The sequence below is a fragment of the Cynoglossus semilaevis genome, chromosome 5, assembly GCF_000523025.1.
Source record: "Cynoglossus semilaevis isolate Cse_v1.0 chromosome 5, Cse_v1.0, whole genome shotgun sequence".
In the NCBI taxonomy this organism is placed as follows: Eukaryota; Metazoa; Chordata; class Actinopteri; order Pleuronectiformes; family Cynoglossidae; genus Cynoglossus; species Cynoglossus semilaevis.
The window spans coordinates 18,655,015-18,672,628 of NC_024311.1; the positions used below are offsets into that span (position 1 = coordinate 18,655,015).

General features: G+C 40.4%; 2 protein-coding genes across 2 annotated transcripts; both read left to right on the forward strand.

The window, feature by feature from the left end:
- The first annotated feature begins 2,927 nt into the window (after positions 1-2,927).
- On the forward strand, positions 2,928-10,078 carry chrnb4 (cholinergic receptor, nicotinic, beta 4 (neuronal)). Its single transcript, XM_008310943.3, has 6 exons — positions 2,928-4,232; positions 5,678-5,823; positions 6,381-6,425; positions 6,585-6,694; positions 7,158-8,211; positions 9,742-10,078. Exons 1-6 carry the CDS (start codon positions 4,142-4,144, stop codon positions 9,904-9,906), a joined length of 1,611 nt encoding a protein of 536 aa, XP_008309165.1. The 5' UTR covers positions 2,928-4,141; the 3' UTR covers positions 9,907-10,078.
- A 4,833-nt stretch (positions 10,079-14,911) lies between these two features.
- On the forward strand, positions 14,912-17,491 carry chrna3 (cholinergic receptor, nicotinic, alpha 3). The gene is made up of 3 exons (XM_025055826.1): positions 14,912-15,015; positions 15,099-16,302; positions 16,400-17,491. Exons 2-3 carry the CDS (start codon positions 15,244-15,246, stop codon positions 16,526-16,528), a joined length of 1,188 nt encoding a protein of 395 aa, XP_024911594.1. The 5' UTR covers positions 14,912-15,015; positions 15,099-15,243; the 3' UTR covers positions 16,529-17,491.
- Positions 17,492-17,614: the final 123 nt, after the last annotated feature.

The following is a 17,614-nucleotide window of genomic DNA, read 5'->3' on the forward strand; positions in this document are numbered from 1 at the left end:
TCCACAACCTGCAAAACTTTGTCAGAAACTTTGATTTGTTCACGGAAATACAGTTAAATCTTCTGTTTGGAACTTTTATTTTACAGACAAATGGTTTAAACTGAACTTTATTTAACACAGTTGGTCCAAAAGGGGGAGGTAGGTCCAATCTATGGGGCGCAGAGCTAACACAGGGAGGGCACGGTAAATTTAATTAATTTCAGTCATTTATTAATTTGCTGGATGAGGTGAACAGTTTAGTAGGAGACCTTTGGTCTGATGGTCTTTGATTTCAGCTAATCTGCACCTGCTTTCATGAACAGCCAGTCCAGACAGACATGCTGCAAATCAATCACTTCTGAACCGTCTGAACCTGGAACCAGATCTCTGTGACGTCCAACCAGCTGTGGTCTCTGAAGAACCAAACACATGACACACGGTGTTTATTCTCTCCATGTTTCTCCTTGGAGAGTTGGTCAAACAGCCTCAGAATTCAATCACAGCAACATAATCAGGGACAAATGTACAACATTGAACCAATAAAAACCAATAGAGCCACATCTAGTATTACAAACACAGGGATTTAAAACTCATCAGTGACCAGGTCTGTACTAGTCCACCATGGTCGACCACGACTGACAGATACTATGTGCTCTCTCTCTCTCTCTCTCTCTCTCTTTCACTCTCTGTGGGCCTGCCATAAAATCCTTTTCCAGATTGATGTGCTAGAAACACCATTTCATGAAGGCCCACTGAAGACAACATGAACAGAACTCCAAGTCTCTCCATGATTACAGAACATCATCCTCATGTTTCAAGCCACTGTAGGAGGAACATCTCTGACACAAGCACATGCTGCCATTTTGGTTTTTCTAAACTCAAACCCCTGTAGTCTGATAATCTGAGGTTCTTCCATCATGGACCAAGTCTAGATGAATGGTCCCTCTGGGTCGAGGGTTGTAATAAAACTCCTGGTCCAGTCCAGGTGGTCATTTCCACGTCCAGCATCAATCATTGATTGGACCTCACTGCTCTTACTCCATGAGTCCCATGAGGACGGTTATAGCTGCAAAGGTCCAACACCTCTGGAGTTTCATCATAATCATATCGCTCTGCACCACGAAGAAGAAGACATTTGTAGGAAATCGCTGAAAGACACAGTTTTAGAAGTAATCAATTGCTGTATATAATGTATCTGTAAAGGTACAAGCTGATCTATATCTATGATCTAGGGATAAATACAGGATGACATGTCATGTTTATTTGATTTGTTCAAACTGTTTATCTTGTGTTTAGGCTGTAGATAAACTGGAGTTTTACTCATGGCTTTTCATAAACAATGTCTTCATTTCAGAGTGTATTTTAGTCCTTATTCGATTTATGTGGATAAGCAGGAAAACAAGGAACCCTGTTGGAGAAACAGGAGTATGTTCTTCCCAACAACACTGTATGTCATCCCTGGAGTGTCCACCGTCTGAGTCAGCTCTGCTTCACTCATTCATAGACTCCACTGGTGAAAAGCTCTGATTAGATCCTTGACCCTCGACATTAGCTGAAGGCCGCCTCTAAATCAGAGCTCAGACTAAAACAGGAAATCAGACGACGGCTCAGACCAATCCATCCAGACAGGTGAGGTTTATGGCCCTCGCTCGGCTGTGGAGCACTTTCAGGAGGTCATATTAACGTCTTCACACAACTCCATTCATCTCCATCGCTCCTGCTGTAGGAGGTTTGGACACTCAGGATCTCAGGAGTGATTTAACCTTTCGGTCCGTCACTGAGACACAGAGTACATCTAATCTGTCTTGTCCACAGACCATCTACTGCTGACCGCCTGTCTGACCTAACAGAGATCTGGAACTCTGAGATAAAGTCTTCTGCTGACCTTGTAGTAAAGTCTAATATCTGGAACAGTGAATTTCTTTTCCCTTTTAGTGGAGAGGGAAGAATTGAAGACAATTGTGTTGTTTTACTAAATATTTACAAATGTATGCAGTACTTTACCTTTAATTAAATATAGAAACCAGGGTGTGTGTGTGTACTACAGAGAACCTGCTCACACTGTCAGTGACTCAGACACAAACCACAGCTGAACACAGGTCACCTGTCAACTCTAATGTAAGGCCTCACACCTCAGTGTTTACAGGAAAACATACTGCAGACAGGGTTTCACATTCATTCAAATCAACATGTAGGATTTCTGATAATAAGAATTAATATTCAACTAACTGACCAACTGACCAATGAGAGTGGTTGATCACTGTACAGGAAGTGTGTGGTTGGTAATCAATACTTTTCACACGAGGCTGAGACACACTGGTACTCAAGCCAAGCACTCCAGGTAATGAACTGCCCACTTGATATATTTGCCTCACAGAACAGGATTGTGGTTGTGCAACATGGTACTGCAACAACAGCAATTCTTTGATTAGCCATTTCTCCTCCTGCCACACAGGAAAACGTCTCACACTCGTGCTTTTTACATCCGACGGTGCATCAACAAGTTAACTGTCAAAGCTGCCATGTCGGCGTAACTATGGCAACAAGTATATTTTCATTTAATTACTCAGCTCTTATTGTTTGATCACTCTTCTTCTAATTAAAAATAAATCAAATTTTATTGAGATTTTAACTGTATAAAATCAAGCAGGTTAAATGCCTGAAGACATTGGCATCAATTTCCCTTCATTAAATAAACCTGTTTATACTTCGGTAAATAAAGTTCTTCTTGATTAATGAAGCTTTGGTCCAATCACGTATTCGGTGTGAGATTATGTGCAACGACATATGGAGAAATTTATCCAAACAACATTATGTTGTTTACCTCTGTGAAAATGGCCTGTTTTCTTTGCTAAGTCTAGGGTCTGCAAAATGTTTATTTTCATTTATTGGGAAACAAGATGGACAGTATTTGTTAAGAAACAATGTTTTCACAGATAACTAAAATATTTGACCATTGATTGTCGATGTCCATTTTAACACAGATGTCCAGGCTTTGACACCTTTTCAATAAATTGATCCAAATGCAAATTTTAGCAGTTGGCAATAAAGAAGAAACACACACTTCAGCACAGTGATTTATGGGATTGCAATTGATTTAGATTTTTTTATTATTTAACAAAAATGTCCATAAAAACCCACACCTAAACTTGATGATAAATAAGTCAACATTTGACCAAAAGAGTCTGGTTTTGACCTGAACTTAATGGTCCTTGGTCTGACACACTGCTGTTACTGCTCATTATAATGAACCTTTAAACAGTGAAGTGACTGTAAATCTGCTCCTCTTAGATTACACTGCTGCTACTCTGACTGCACACATGACCCAGGAAAGATTTATTGTCCTCTCATGTGTGCACCCCCCTCCCCCCAGCAGCTGGAAAATGTCTGCTGGAGGTCAAGAATTAGATCCTGTTGAGAACGTGGATGTGGACTGGAACAAAGGTCAGAGGAAATATCTGACACCTTTATGTTCAGAATTAAAAACATGTAGAGGTTGAACCGTTAGAAAATGTCATTAATATTCCTAAATGCTACTGTTTGAATGGATAGAACATTATTTGGTTTAAGGAGTCACTGTACAGTGTACTGATGCAGCCTCAGCAACTGGGACAGAGACCAGTCAGGGACGGGTATCACAGGGACACAAAAACATGGATGTTGGAGCAGCATACAAAAACAAAAACAAAAAAAAAGCATTTCCTTCCTCAGGCAGCAGTTTGCCTTAAGTAGGAAAATTAAAACATAGTTATGAAAAGTTTCAACACCCATCACTGCGGTGACGTCACTCCTTTCATATTCAGAGCCAAATCAATCAGGCAGAAAAATGCCCTTTTAAAATATGCATTAATCTGTTTGTTTCCTTGTGGGAAACACAAGCGGCTGAGCCACCATTACTGAATCCATCCATCCAGCACTGAGCTGCTGTGGTGAACTCCCAGTCACTGATCAGAGGCTGGACGCAGGTCCTGGACGCAGGTCCTGGACGCAGGACTTTGCATGAGGACGCGGAGAACTGTGCGCCACGGCTGCTCATTCACTGCGCGCTGTCCCAGGAAAGAGGTTCGATGTTTTTCATGCAGCGGATTTCTCTGGGACAGAGCAGTGATGCTGGAACACTTTACTGGCCAAGTGTTCAGACTCTGAGCTCCCACAGTTCGGTATGTTCGAGTTGAACTGCTGCGGAGCAGATGGTTCCAGAAAAATGAGTCGGGTTCTGTCCATCCTCGTTTACTTCTTCTCCATGGCTCAGTGTGAGTGGATCTTTCTTTGTATCTATTCGCTGCTCTCTGGCTTTAAATCAGTTGATTCTGCCTTGAATTTATTCAGAATAATCCGTTTCAGGGCTGAGAAGAACATTTTTTCTTTGTCTCAAAGTGGAACGTTAGCGCCTCACTTCACTGAGAGTCAGGGGTTTTTACAGTCACTGCTTTAAAAACCATAGATATGAATGAATATTAGAAGATAAGGGTGAAAACATTGAACAGTAAAAAAAAAAAAAAGACGATTTCAATGTAAACTTACAAAACAGCATTCTGAAATATGAAACATTTGTATTTTGGATGTCACAGCCCAGAGAAGTTGGTACACTCGCTAATAATAGTAAAAGACGTCATGTACTGAAAACGCTCCAAACACAGACACACACACACACATATATATATACATATATACGGTATATATGTATGTTTCTGTACCATGTTGAAATTGAAGGTCAAGTTGACTATATATATATATATATATATATATTCATTTAAATATAATAGAAATTAAATGAATTACCACCAAATCTGGCCTCCATTCCATGAACCAGAATTGCAAACATTTTTGCTCCTTTCCATTTGTCTTTCCATTTGTCTATCTTTCTGGACAGTGTTGTTGGAAACAATATCTCAATGTTGAGAACCAGTGAAATCAGAAAGGTAATGTAGTATTCTAGTACTGTAGTATTCTAGTACTGTAATATTATTGTAGTATAAAATCACAGAACAGATGATCTCAATGACGTAGGAACAACAACAGACAACACTGACCTGAGAAAGACTGGGAGGGGGGGGTGTATTTATACCAGGTGAGACCAGGTGAGACCAGTGAGACTAACGCACAGGTAATGACAGGTGAGTGTGATGAAACTAATGAAGCCCAGAGAAACAGACAGGAGAGCAGACAGACAGACTTTTACATCATGGTTTTCTGACAAATACAACAGATTCTCATAATACTACAGTTTACAAAGTAAGTATTTAGTGTCACTGGGCAAATATGACTTAGTGTAAGACAGAAACATACATAGAAGTTTAATGTATGGAGTAAAGTCAGCATTAAAAAACAGTGAAGTAAAACTGTGCTCCACGTATATGAACTATAAAGTAAGTTATTTAATAAAAATAATTATTTTTATTATTAAAACCAAATGTCATGACATCAGAAGTGAAGGAATAATGAGAAACACCATGTAAACTTTTACAGTTTTGAACAACTTCATTATAATCTCAGGTTATATTGAACGGGGGGGGGGGGGCAGTGACCTCTTCACCTTCACAGTACCAATGTCTGTCTCAACACCATTAACCCCAGTTTGCAATCAATGAAGTGGGAAAGCTGCACTGACACACACACACACACACACACATTATAATCGTCAATCGTCACACTAACCCTGAACTCCTAGTGTGTGTGTTCAACACTGTGTCACCAGGTGGCAGCAGTGCTGACTCAGAGGAGCGCCTCATGAACTGGTTGTTGGGAAAAGAACGGTACAATCCGCTCATCCGACCGGCCGTCAACAGGACAGAGAGAGTGACGGTGAAGCTGCAGGTGTCTCTGGCACAGCTCATTAGTGTGGTAAGAACAACCAGAGGTCAGAGGTCAGAGGTCAGAGGTCAACGTCCTCCTCTGACATGGTCAAACTTCAGCACATTGTCTTAAACGAGACCATAAATCTGTTTTACTAAGTGACGGAGGATAAGTCAGATTTACAGTAGTGGCTCCCCCTAGCCGCAGGATGAAGCAGCACATTGACAGTATCAGCTTGTGTGTTGTAACCCTGTAGGTGATTGGCATTTGGCCACGGTGTCAGTATTTAGTCACAGACAGTGTGTTGACTGTGCTATAGAACATGTTGATATAGAACAAGTAACATGAGAAGAGAGTGTGACAGACCAGAGATAGGTAGAAATACTGCACTTTTACAATAACAGTGAAACTGTGCAATAATAAATAAATAATCATGATGTTATAATCCTCGATGCTACAACAAATGTAAATCCAGTGGAGAACATTTATGCTTTAACCTACAGTGGACACAGCTGTAATATCTATAGTGTGTGTGTGTGTGTGTGTGTGTGTGTGGATGGGTTTGTGAAGTGAAATCAAGGCTGTGTGTTTCTTTTCATTTTCAGAATGAGAGAGAACAGATCATGACCACAAACGTCTGGCTGACACAGGTGAGTCTGTTCTATATCATGTTTGTCTTCTCCTGAACAGCAGTCCTCCCTGTTGCCATGGTGTCTGTAGTTGTACACTAATAGAACTCCATAATGAAGAACGTAATTAGAAATCAGTTGATGTCGGACTTTTAGCCTGGTTCCTCTTTATGTCCACAGCACTGGGTGGATTACAGATTATCCTGGGACCCAGCACAGTACGAAGGCATTGACAAACTCCGTATTCCATCCAGACACGTCTGGCTGCCGGATATCGTCCTCTACAACAAGTGAGCATCACCTTTGGTTTTTATGTAAAAAAAAGTCTTTAAATATGTTTTTTAGTTTTTTGAGCAAAACGGTCTAACATTATGCCAGTGGTTCCCAATGTGAAGGGCGTGTCCCCTAAGGAGAAGAGTAAGGCAAATTAATTTGAACTATTTTCTTTCTGTGTGGGGAAATTAAACTGTTGCTGAACAGAATAGCAGTTTGGTAGAAATAAAGTACTAGAAGTACTAGAAGTACTAGTTGTGAATGTGTTGGTGTGGGGCGGGGTGATAAACAACAGTCTGTTCTATAAACCTGGAATTACTGCCTTAAAAACAAATGTAAAGAACCTGAACAAGTCTTTGACTTTTAGCCTGACCTTCCTGGTTTTTCTGACCTTCCTGACCTTCCTGACCTTCTTTGAACTACTGATGACCTCAGACAGTTGATAGGACAGGTCGTTCATCTTTGTCTTATCTTTGTCAGTGCTGATGGTACGTACGAAGTGACCGTCTTCACCAACGTCATCGTTCTCTTCAACGGTTCCATCAACTGGCTTCCTCCAGCCATCTACAAAAGCGCCTGTAAGATCGAGGTCAAACACTTTCCCTTCGACCAGCAGAACTGCACCCTGAAGTTCCGCTCCTGGACATACGACCACACTGAGATAGACCTGATCTTAAAAACGGAGGCGGCCAGCATGGATGACTTCACCCCCAGTGGTGAGTGGGATATTCTGGCTCTTCCAGGCAGACGAACTGTGAGCCCAGTGGATCCCACCTACGTGGATCTGACCTATGACTTCATCATCAAGAGGAAGCCCCTGTTCTACACCATCAACCTCATTATTCCCTGTGTCCTGATCACCTCTCTGGCCATCCTGGTCTTCTACCTGCCTTCAGACTGTGGAGAGAAGATGACTCTCTGCATCTCCGTCCTTCTGGCTCTCACTGTGTTTCTGCTTTTGATCTCCAAGATTGTTCCTCCAACTTCACTGGACGTACCATTAATTGGCAAGTACCTGATGTTTACCATGGTGCTGGTTACCTTCTCCATCATCACCAGTGTGTGTGTGCTCAATGTGCACCACCGCTCTCCCAGCACCCACACCATGCCGCCCTGGGTCAAGCTGATATTTCTGGTCAAATTGCCGGCCTTACTCTTCATGAGACGCCCTCACAATAACTCTTCTCGTCAGCAGCTTCGACATCAGCGTTGTCTACGTGCAGGAAGAACCAGTTTAGGTTTAGGCCACCCACTGACCTCCAGAATAGGCATCAACACCTCGTCTTCTGCTCTGCTCACCGCTGATTCTGCCTTCTCCACGCCAGGCCACAAAAACACAGCTCCTTTAATGAGTCACAGTCACTTCAGGAGGAACGAGGAGCCGCGTTCTACAGACGACCTTCACACTGGTCTCACCTCCACCAAAGACCTCCACCCTCGGAGCCCCACACACTGGGCTGCCGACGTCCAAGAGGCTGTGAACGGAGTCCGGTTTGTGGCCGAGCACATGATGGGAGACGACGGAGACCAGAGTGTATGTATAAACACTGTCGGGGAAATAGTTACTGATGAAATGAGCAGGTTTTAATGGAAACTCATTTAAATCATTTATATTATTATAAACATTATTATTAAGTTGAGTTGTTTGGGGGGGGGTTAAGAATTTTAGCGTTAGGAAGAATATCCCTAAAGTACCAGTGCTAACAAATGTAGCATCATAACGCTGGTTTTAATGGTTTTACATTTAATCTTTCTTTCATCTGGAATCTGAACAAATAGTAAAAATGTTCAACTCAGCTCAGCCTCTTCACACTCTTCACAGCTGTTGTTTTTCACTGAAGCTGCTAAAAAAGAAGCTGAGCTACAACAGTTTTACAGTTGTAATTAATAATTTAACCACTAAGCAAGTCTAATTTACATGCTGTTTTTTTAATTGTCCTACATAACGAGACTTTTGTAATCATTCAATTAGAATCTGACCCACTGCTCTTTACTGAACTGTGTTAATGCTTCAGTCAGTTACTGCAGGGTTTGAACCTGTGACATTTTTTGCTATAAGGCAAGAGCACAGAGTCCTGCTCGAATCTCACAAAAAGAAAAAAAAAATCTATCACATTTGAACAGCTCATGGAATAAAATGTCAACATTGAACTACACACCAGCCAGTTTGTTGTGTAGTGAAGCCTGACTGTTCCCAGGTGACCTCTGGCTGTGACCTCTGGCTGTGACCTCTGGCTGTGGCCAGCTTCATCCTCCAGACCATAATATAAAAATATCAATCCCTCTCCTGAGACTGGAGCATCAACGTCACATGACTAAACTCACTGAAAAGATTAAAAAAAAGTTCTTAATTTCTGAAACACATCACATATCTTTGAGTATTTAACGTTGAACTCAGCTAATATAATATTAACTATATAATAATAACTATAATAATAACCATACAACAATAACTATATAATAATCACAGCATCAATCATCCCTTCATTGAAGTCACATGTCCACCCAGGTGGACACTTGTTTGTATTGACTCCACAGTGTGTGACCTCACAGGTGCTGCATGTAAAACCACTCACTTTAAGTAGTGGCTGTGACCCTTTAAAATCAATATCTGTCTGTGACAAATGACTAAAACAGGGGGAGGCAACCACAGATGAGGCCGTCCAGAGAGGGGACAGGGTCAGATTATTCCAGATTATTCCAGATTATTCCAGGTCTCACATTAATATGGAGATTTGTTTGTACTGGGATTGAATTCAAATATATATCCAATACACGTTCCCAGTCTTTACCATCACCTCTATCTGTTGTCTGGTTGTCACGTGACTGTGACCAAACACAGATGTAACTGTATTCCAGTTCAATCCAGATTCTGAACTCATTAAACTACAGGACATACCGTACTTCATGACGTAAGACACGGAGCTGGGATTTTAAATTAGGTTTTAGATTCGAGGAGCAGCATCACTGTTACATACTCTGCCCCCAAGTGGTTACATAGAGGCATTGCAGTGTCCGATGTTAAGATTTTCAGTCCACTTGGTTTGTGTTGAATTGTTTGCAGGTGATTGAAGACTGGAAGTACGTGGCCATGGTGGTGGACCGGATGTTCCTGTGGATCTTTGTGATAGTGTGTGTGGTGGGAACCCTCGGTCTGTTCTTGCAGCCTCTCTTCCAGAGTCAGATTGTTCCCAACCAGCAGCCCAGTTCAGAGACACCTCGCATATAAAGAAACAGCAACAAATGTGATGGATTTCACTGAGTGATTGGAGCAGATAAATTACAGTGAAGTGAACGTCAACATCTGACAATCGTTCTTCACAGACAGAAGCAGCGACAGACTGTCGCACGTGCAGCACAAATGTGGCACAAGTGTGTATGGCAGGAGCAAAAAGTGTAAACACAATTAATAAAATCCAAACACCTGTTGAATAAATAATAATTCGTGTGAGATGAACATTAATTAAATACTGCATTCTAAAGAATTAGTACATGTTCAAACACCATGAAGACCATGACATGATGTTTAAATGTGATGTTTGATTATAAACCAAGAATAAAAACATTTCACCATCATATGTCAGTAAAGTAATTATTTATGAATTAGTAACAGGTGTATTATTTAGTCTGACTCCCATTTGAGCCGTGGTTGATTTCTGTTAAGTGCTTATTTGTGCAGACGAGGGAAGACCATTAGTGCAGAGTGAGGAGTGCTGGTTCATCGGCCTCTTGTTAAAGTCTTGACCCGCTCTGCTCCAGTCACTACTTCAGGTTTCACCATGTGTTCACTGTGTCATTCATTTTAAATAAACAGTGCGAAGCGATGGCTGACGGATCATTAATGAAGTGTTTTAGTTCAGGTGTAACTGACGAGGCAGTTCTGCTCTCTGAGTCACTGACTGAGACAAACACTCAAACACTGTGTTATGATGTGTTATGATGATTTAAAGTGGTGGAGTGTAAACAGTTCTCAGGTCAGTGGAAAATGTTTGAACATAAAGATGGACGACATCGTGTCCCTTCACCTCCACACAGTTACCAAACTAAACCACAATCTCCTGGAGACCAGTGCTGCCATCTTGTGTCGGTGATGTCATGCACTTGTAAAGTCGTTCGATAAGGACTGTTGGGTAAAAGTGCCAACACAGAGGTTCTACAGAGGTAAATGAACCGCACATATATTACAGAGCTGACCACCAGAGTACTTCACTTGCAGGTATTCTTATCCACCCGTTACTACACAGTGACTCAAGTTTAATGATACTGATAGAAAAAATGTATAATTCTACTGTAGACGTCCTTCAATTAACAATTATTTGTAGTATCCTTTGTGTTTACATTTAAGTTTGATCCCAGGTTTTTTTAAGCACAGATATATTTACTTTATAGTTTTTAATGAATACTAATATTTATAGGAATTAAAAGTACAAACAGATACAGAGAAAAAACGGATTATGTCAATAAATACTGATGTTAAAGTGACCTTTTCACACCACTGACCACACTGTCCTCGTATCATTAGTGGGGAGGTGGGGGGTGCATTGGTGTGTCTGCTGTCAATGACCCCCACCCCCTCCCTCTCCCTCTCTCTCTCTGGGCAGCAGCAGACTCCCACTTCACTCTCTCTTTCGTCTTCCCTCAGCTGCGTCCTTTCACTCCGCTCTGGTCGACTGAAGCAGGATGAGACACAGTTTACGTCTCCGTCAGATGACATGTTTCCTTTTCTTCCTACGTCTGCTACCAGGTGGGACATTTATAACTATTTTAATCACCTTTTGCATTAAATTTATAAATTAAAATAAATTAAATTGAAATGAATTTGTAAATGTTTTCTTCTTTTATTGTTTGTTCAGCAGTGAATGTCATTCAATTTAAAAAACGAATGTTTGAACAGCGGCCACAGTAAAATTATCTTCCTTGGTGGATGCAGTATTTTAAAATGTACTTTTCTCGGGCCAGTCCAGTTAAACGGCAGGACCTTTTCATCGTGGGTCAAAAAAATTCTTGTCCTAAAACAATGATGGAAGTGTGATCTTCTGCTCTCACTCAGGAGGAACCTGCTCAGACGGAGAACACAGACTCTTCTCTGTCATATTCTCCAGCTACAACCAGTACATACGGCCTGTGGAGAACGTGTCTGACCCGGTCATCGTTCAGTTCGAGGTGTCCATGTCTCAGTTGGTCAAAGTGGTGAGTAAGATTCACCCTGCGCTCTACAGTTAGCCTGCGTATGGATCTATGGCTTAAAAATAAATCATTCATGAGCAGCAGAGTAAAAGGGTGAAGAATAACAATGAGGGCAGATGTTAGTGGGGTGGGGGTGGGGGGGTGAGAGAGAGTTAATTTACGTCTCTACCTACAGTAAGTTAAATTCTTACATCTAAGATCTACTGTGGATATCAACACCACGGATCCCAGAGGAGAAATCAGGATTGATTGAAAAAATGTCAGGTGTCTCAACAACAAGCATGAAATTGATCATTTGACAACATTGTTGATGGATAAAAGCTGAAATACTTTCAATATGATTTTGAACTATAAGACACTCCTCTGCACAACTGCAGCAAAAAATATTTAAATAATAATAAAATAAATTTAAAAACAGATATTTTGATCTCTCTACCTACAGTAAGTTAAATTCTTACATCTAAGATCTACTGTGGATATCAACACCACGGATCCCAGAGGAGAAATCAGGATTGATTGAAAAAATGTCAGGTGTCTCAACAACAAGCATGAAATTGATCATTTGACAACATTGTTGATGGATAAAAGCTGAAATACTTTCAATATGATTTTGAACTATAAGACACTCCTCTGCACAACTGCAGCAAAAAATATTTAAATAATAATAAAATAAATTTAAAAACAGATATTTTGATCTTTCTTAAGTTTCAAAAAATGTTTTTTATTATTTTGGTTAATTTTAATGTCTTTCAATCCACCCTTAATGTTTTGCCATGCTATTGTATTTCAGCCACAATAATATATAATAATTGGCCAAAATAATATTGTTAGAGCTGTTGCCTCAAAGATCAGTTTATTTTACTTTTGTACGCAATCAATGGTCTCACTTGGGGCAGTAGTGAGTGAGTGGATCTAAGAAAGATGAAAGATAAAGATAAGTGCTCCCATTCTCTCAGTGTAGAAGTCTGGAAGCTTCTATAGTGCTGATGGATGAGTGTTATTTCTGCTCCACACCTGACATTAAGAGAAACACCATTGTCTTTGGTCTGCGTTCACACTGAGCTCATTAAGATCAATACGTCATCAAACAGTCATCAAACAGTCATCAAACAGTCACTGGGCTTCACTCTGATTGTAGCTGAGAGCTGATAAAGTCTGCTGAGGTTTCTATCAACACACTACAGTCTAATGGGATGTATAAAGTACTCATAAAGTACACATTTAGATTGTGACGGCTAAAATGAGTGAAATACTCTGTTCAGTTATTGGTTTTTACAGGTGCAATGACTGAACATCTCTGATGTGCTGTAGGATATATTTTCCTGGAGAGAATGATAATAAAAAGTTTAATTAACTCTAGCAAATGACAGACTATAAATGAAAATACAGCTAGAGGGCAGTGTTACGTCACAATTTACACTAGCCCCTCAAAAATAATGGATGTAGTTCTATGATTATTCAGATCAGTCTATTATTTGACTTTAAATAAAGACGTTATTTCAAATTTTCCTCTTTTGATTAAAGTGAAGAAGAAAAGGTTCAGGTCGAGATGAAGAAAAGTAGGACAAGAAAGAGAAATGAAAACAACATACTGCCAGTGTGATGATAACGATGATGTTAAATCAATAAATTAAAACAAATATTTCTAAAAAAACCAAAATGATCACATGAACAGTTCAACCTCCATCAGTCTGAACCTTCACCATGGATTTGTTGAAATAGTAGTTGAGGCCTAGATTATTCTATTACTATCTGTGTGTGTGTGTGTTTATGTGAACCATCAAACAGTATTAAAGTCAGTGGTGGTTTGTGTGACAACTCTCTCATTAAAGAGATTTTCTGGTTCTTTCAGGATGAGGTCAACCAGATCATGGAGACCAATCTTTGGCTCAGACACGTAAGTTAAAATACCACAAACTGACAGATATGGATCCAGACCTCTGCCAGGGCGAATTCTTCATCACAGGATTGTTTTTTGGTTAACCACAACAGTGACAGCCTGACCCAATGTTTGCTGCTGAAAACCAGGGTGTTTGTTCCAATATAAATGGATTATTTACATCTGATAAACCTAAGAAAACACAAGATCTGATGCAAAAAGAAGGGGGGGGGAGTGATTTTCCCTGTAAAGAGCAGATTATAATAACAGCCCAGAACTGATTCAAAGGTTTAGAAAGTGAGCCATCATATGAAGTAGTACTTTTAGTCCTCAAGATAAGTACTGTTTGTAGTATTTGTAGGGCTGGAACTGTTAACGTCATGTTTTTTAAATGCATGAAACAAGTCTCTGTAACCTTTGAAGATTAATGGTCTCCACTCCTCGTTCTCATTTCTCTCCTCAAACTGCAGAGTAAATATTTGACTGCTCTCTGAGGCTGCATTAAAGTGTCATTCTATGAGTCACAGCTGACCTTAGAAGATGGTTAGAAAAGTGGACATAAAGTCCATAAACCAGCACATCCAACACTCTTATTATGGAGAACATTGTTTACAGACGGTCAGAGCTGAACACTTTTTTTTTTAGCTTTATTATTGTCTCTGTGCCTGACAACAACAGTACTGTAGTTATTTCACCTTACATTAGATGTAGTGGCTTTAATGATGGAGTAGTGACTTTTTGTCATCTTTATTATTAGAAATTAGACTTTGAGAATTCGCACTTTTTAATATGTGTAAATTTAATAACCCTTTTCTCCATTTTTTTCATGTAAAAGTGATCAATTTTAAGTCAGTGCAAAAGAAGTAACTACGTTGTCTTTGCAAGAATGGGCCCACTAGGTGAAGCTCATCACCACGGACTTAATTTAGAGCGTATTGTCTGTCAATGTAAATAACAATATTATATAGGATCTTCAGGATCAGTACAGTTCATGTGGAACTGGAACAGGATATACACACAGAGACATTTACACCGACAACCGACCATCAAAAAAAAACACTGCTTTAAGGCCACCCACTCTCTTTTTCATAACATTTACATACATATACACATATATTCATATTTATTTATTTATTTATCAAACTGTTTTATTTCTTTTTAGGTTTGGAATGATTATAAACTGAGATGGAATCCAAAAGAGTTTGGAGGAGTTGAATTCATCCGAGTGCCGTCCAGCAGGATTTGGAAGCCAGACATCGTGCTTTATAACAAGTAAGTAGAGTAAAAATAGAAAATGAGTCAGGAGATTTCCTGTCACCTAAGGATGGCTGACTTTTTTCCTCGGTGTGCTTCAGTGCAGTTGGAGATTTTCAGGTTGATGACAAAACTAAGGCCCTGCTACGTTACAATGGAGACGTTACTTGGATTCCACCAGCCATTTTCAAGAGTTCTTGCAAGATTGACGTGACATACTTCCCCTTCGATTACCAAAACTGCACCATGAAGTTCGGCTCCTGGACTTACGACAAGGCAAAGATCGATCTGGTGCTGATTGGATCTACGATCAACCTCAAGGACTTCTGGGAAAGCGGGGAGTGGACGATTATTGACGCTCCTGGTTACAAACACGACATTAAGTACAACTGCTGTGAGGAAATCTACACGGATATCACTTATTCTTTGTACATCCGCCGTCTGCCGCTTTTCTACACCATCAACATGATCATCCCCTGTCTGCTCATCTCCTTCCTCACAGTGCTGGTCTTCTACCTGCCATCTGACTGTGGTGAGAAGGTCACTCTGTGCATCTCTGTCCTCCTGTCTTTGACCGTCTTCCTGCTTGTTATCACTGAAACCATTCCTTCCACCTCACTGGTGATCCCCCTGATTGGAGAGTACCTGCTGTTCACCATGATCTTTGTCACCTTGTCCATTGTCATCACTGTTTTTGTGTTGAACGTACACTACCGCACTCCAAAGACACACACCATGCCCTGCTGGGTTCGTAGCGTGTTCCTGGGGCTCCTGCCTCGGGTGATGTTCATGACCAGACCGGAGAGGGACCCAGAGAAGGTGACCGTGTCAAACAACATTCAGATGATGACGTCCAGACACCATGCAGCTCATTCTGCAAATGCTCTGCAGAAACAGTTCAAACCTCACGTGCTGGCCTCCAGCGTGGTGTCCAGCATTACCAACCGTCAGCGGCTTTTTAACAACACACAGCTCTCCAACCTCAACAACCTCAACAGTTCAGAGTCAATCAAAGATGCAAATCTTGGGTTGCTGACTGGCGAGGGTCACTGCAACTGCAGCTGGCAACAGAGGTCCAGCAAACTGCCCGCAGACTCAGGTGGAGGCAGTGGAGGACTTGAGTGTCTAGGGATGATGGGTGGAAGCAGCACCGTCGGGTTGGGAGTGGAGAGTCAACGCTCCAGCTCTGAGTCTCTGGACGCAGGAATATTGTCTCTGTTGCCTTTGTCCCCTGAGGTCAGAGAAGCTGTTGAGAGCGTCAAATACATAGCCGAGAACATGAGGCTCCAAAACGAAGCAAAGGAGGTGAGTGTGTGTGATAAACACCTCAAACAAATGCTTTTATCGGATATGACCTTTTAATAATAACACTGAAAATGTTTTCACCAAATCACCCTGGCAGGTTCAGGATGACTGGAAGTATGTTGCCATGGTAATCGACAGGATTTTCCTCTGGGTTTTTGTCCTAGTGTGTATCCTCGGAACAGCCGGACTCTTCCTCCAACCACTGCTTGTTGGTGAAGACATTTGAGTTGGTGACAAAACTGAAAACATGAAACTGTAACAATGCACAAAATGTGTTATTTAAATTATACAAATCATACAACTCATAGAATGTTTCTTTGAACAAAACACAGTGAAATCAAACATGTTGTCCCTAAAACCTAAATTGTGTTGTAAACTAGTTAAAATCTTAATCTAATATAGAATAGAATACGGTCACGGTGCTAGATTAAATGTATTAAATATAGGAGTTAAAGCTGAGGATTACCTTGATCTCATTATGGTTGTCATAAAACTGTAAAACTACAAAATATTCAGTCATTTTTCTTTCAGTCATTTTATATTTTTAATAATTTCAATCACCAAATATAATTTCGGACATAAGACGTCCGTAACATAAGAATTAAATGATTTCTACGTCGTTCTGTGAGAAAAAAAAGTGGTCAAACACTGACCCCACGTGGCCAAAAATCTTCGTGTAATAAACAGACGCGTGTACGTCACTTTTTGTCAATATATGTGTATATATTCTCTCTTATATGAAATTTTAAATAATTTCAGGAACATGTACATAATTAAATCATTTTTTCTATTTCTGTAAATATTGTGGGTTTTTTTAAACATGACAAGATGTTATTAAAAACCAAAGGTGTTAAAACATACTCCTCCTTGGTGTGGACACTACTTTTTGGATTACAAAACACTGTTCAATTTCTTCCATCATCATTTACTGTAAATGTTCTCTGGAAAAAATGCTGTTTTCAGTCAATCATCCCGTCAGTCATGCGTCAGTCATACGTCAGTAAACCAACTCCAGAACATTGAGCATAATGTTTAAAAAAATCTCCAGGAAATACACACACGGACACGAGTTATCGAACCTGGTCCTAATGATGCTATAGCTCCGCCACAGTTTCAGTCACTGTTTTTGTTTTTAGTTCCTCATTTGCGCGTAAAACAAGCGCATAGACTGCGTGAAGACTCACCCGGTCTATCTTCCACTCACCATGCGACACTCGTTTGTGTTAACTGCTAAATAACGTCTATATAACGTCTATAATTGTTGGAAGTAACCGGAACTCGGACTCTGCATGACAATGGTTCCCCTTGTTAC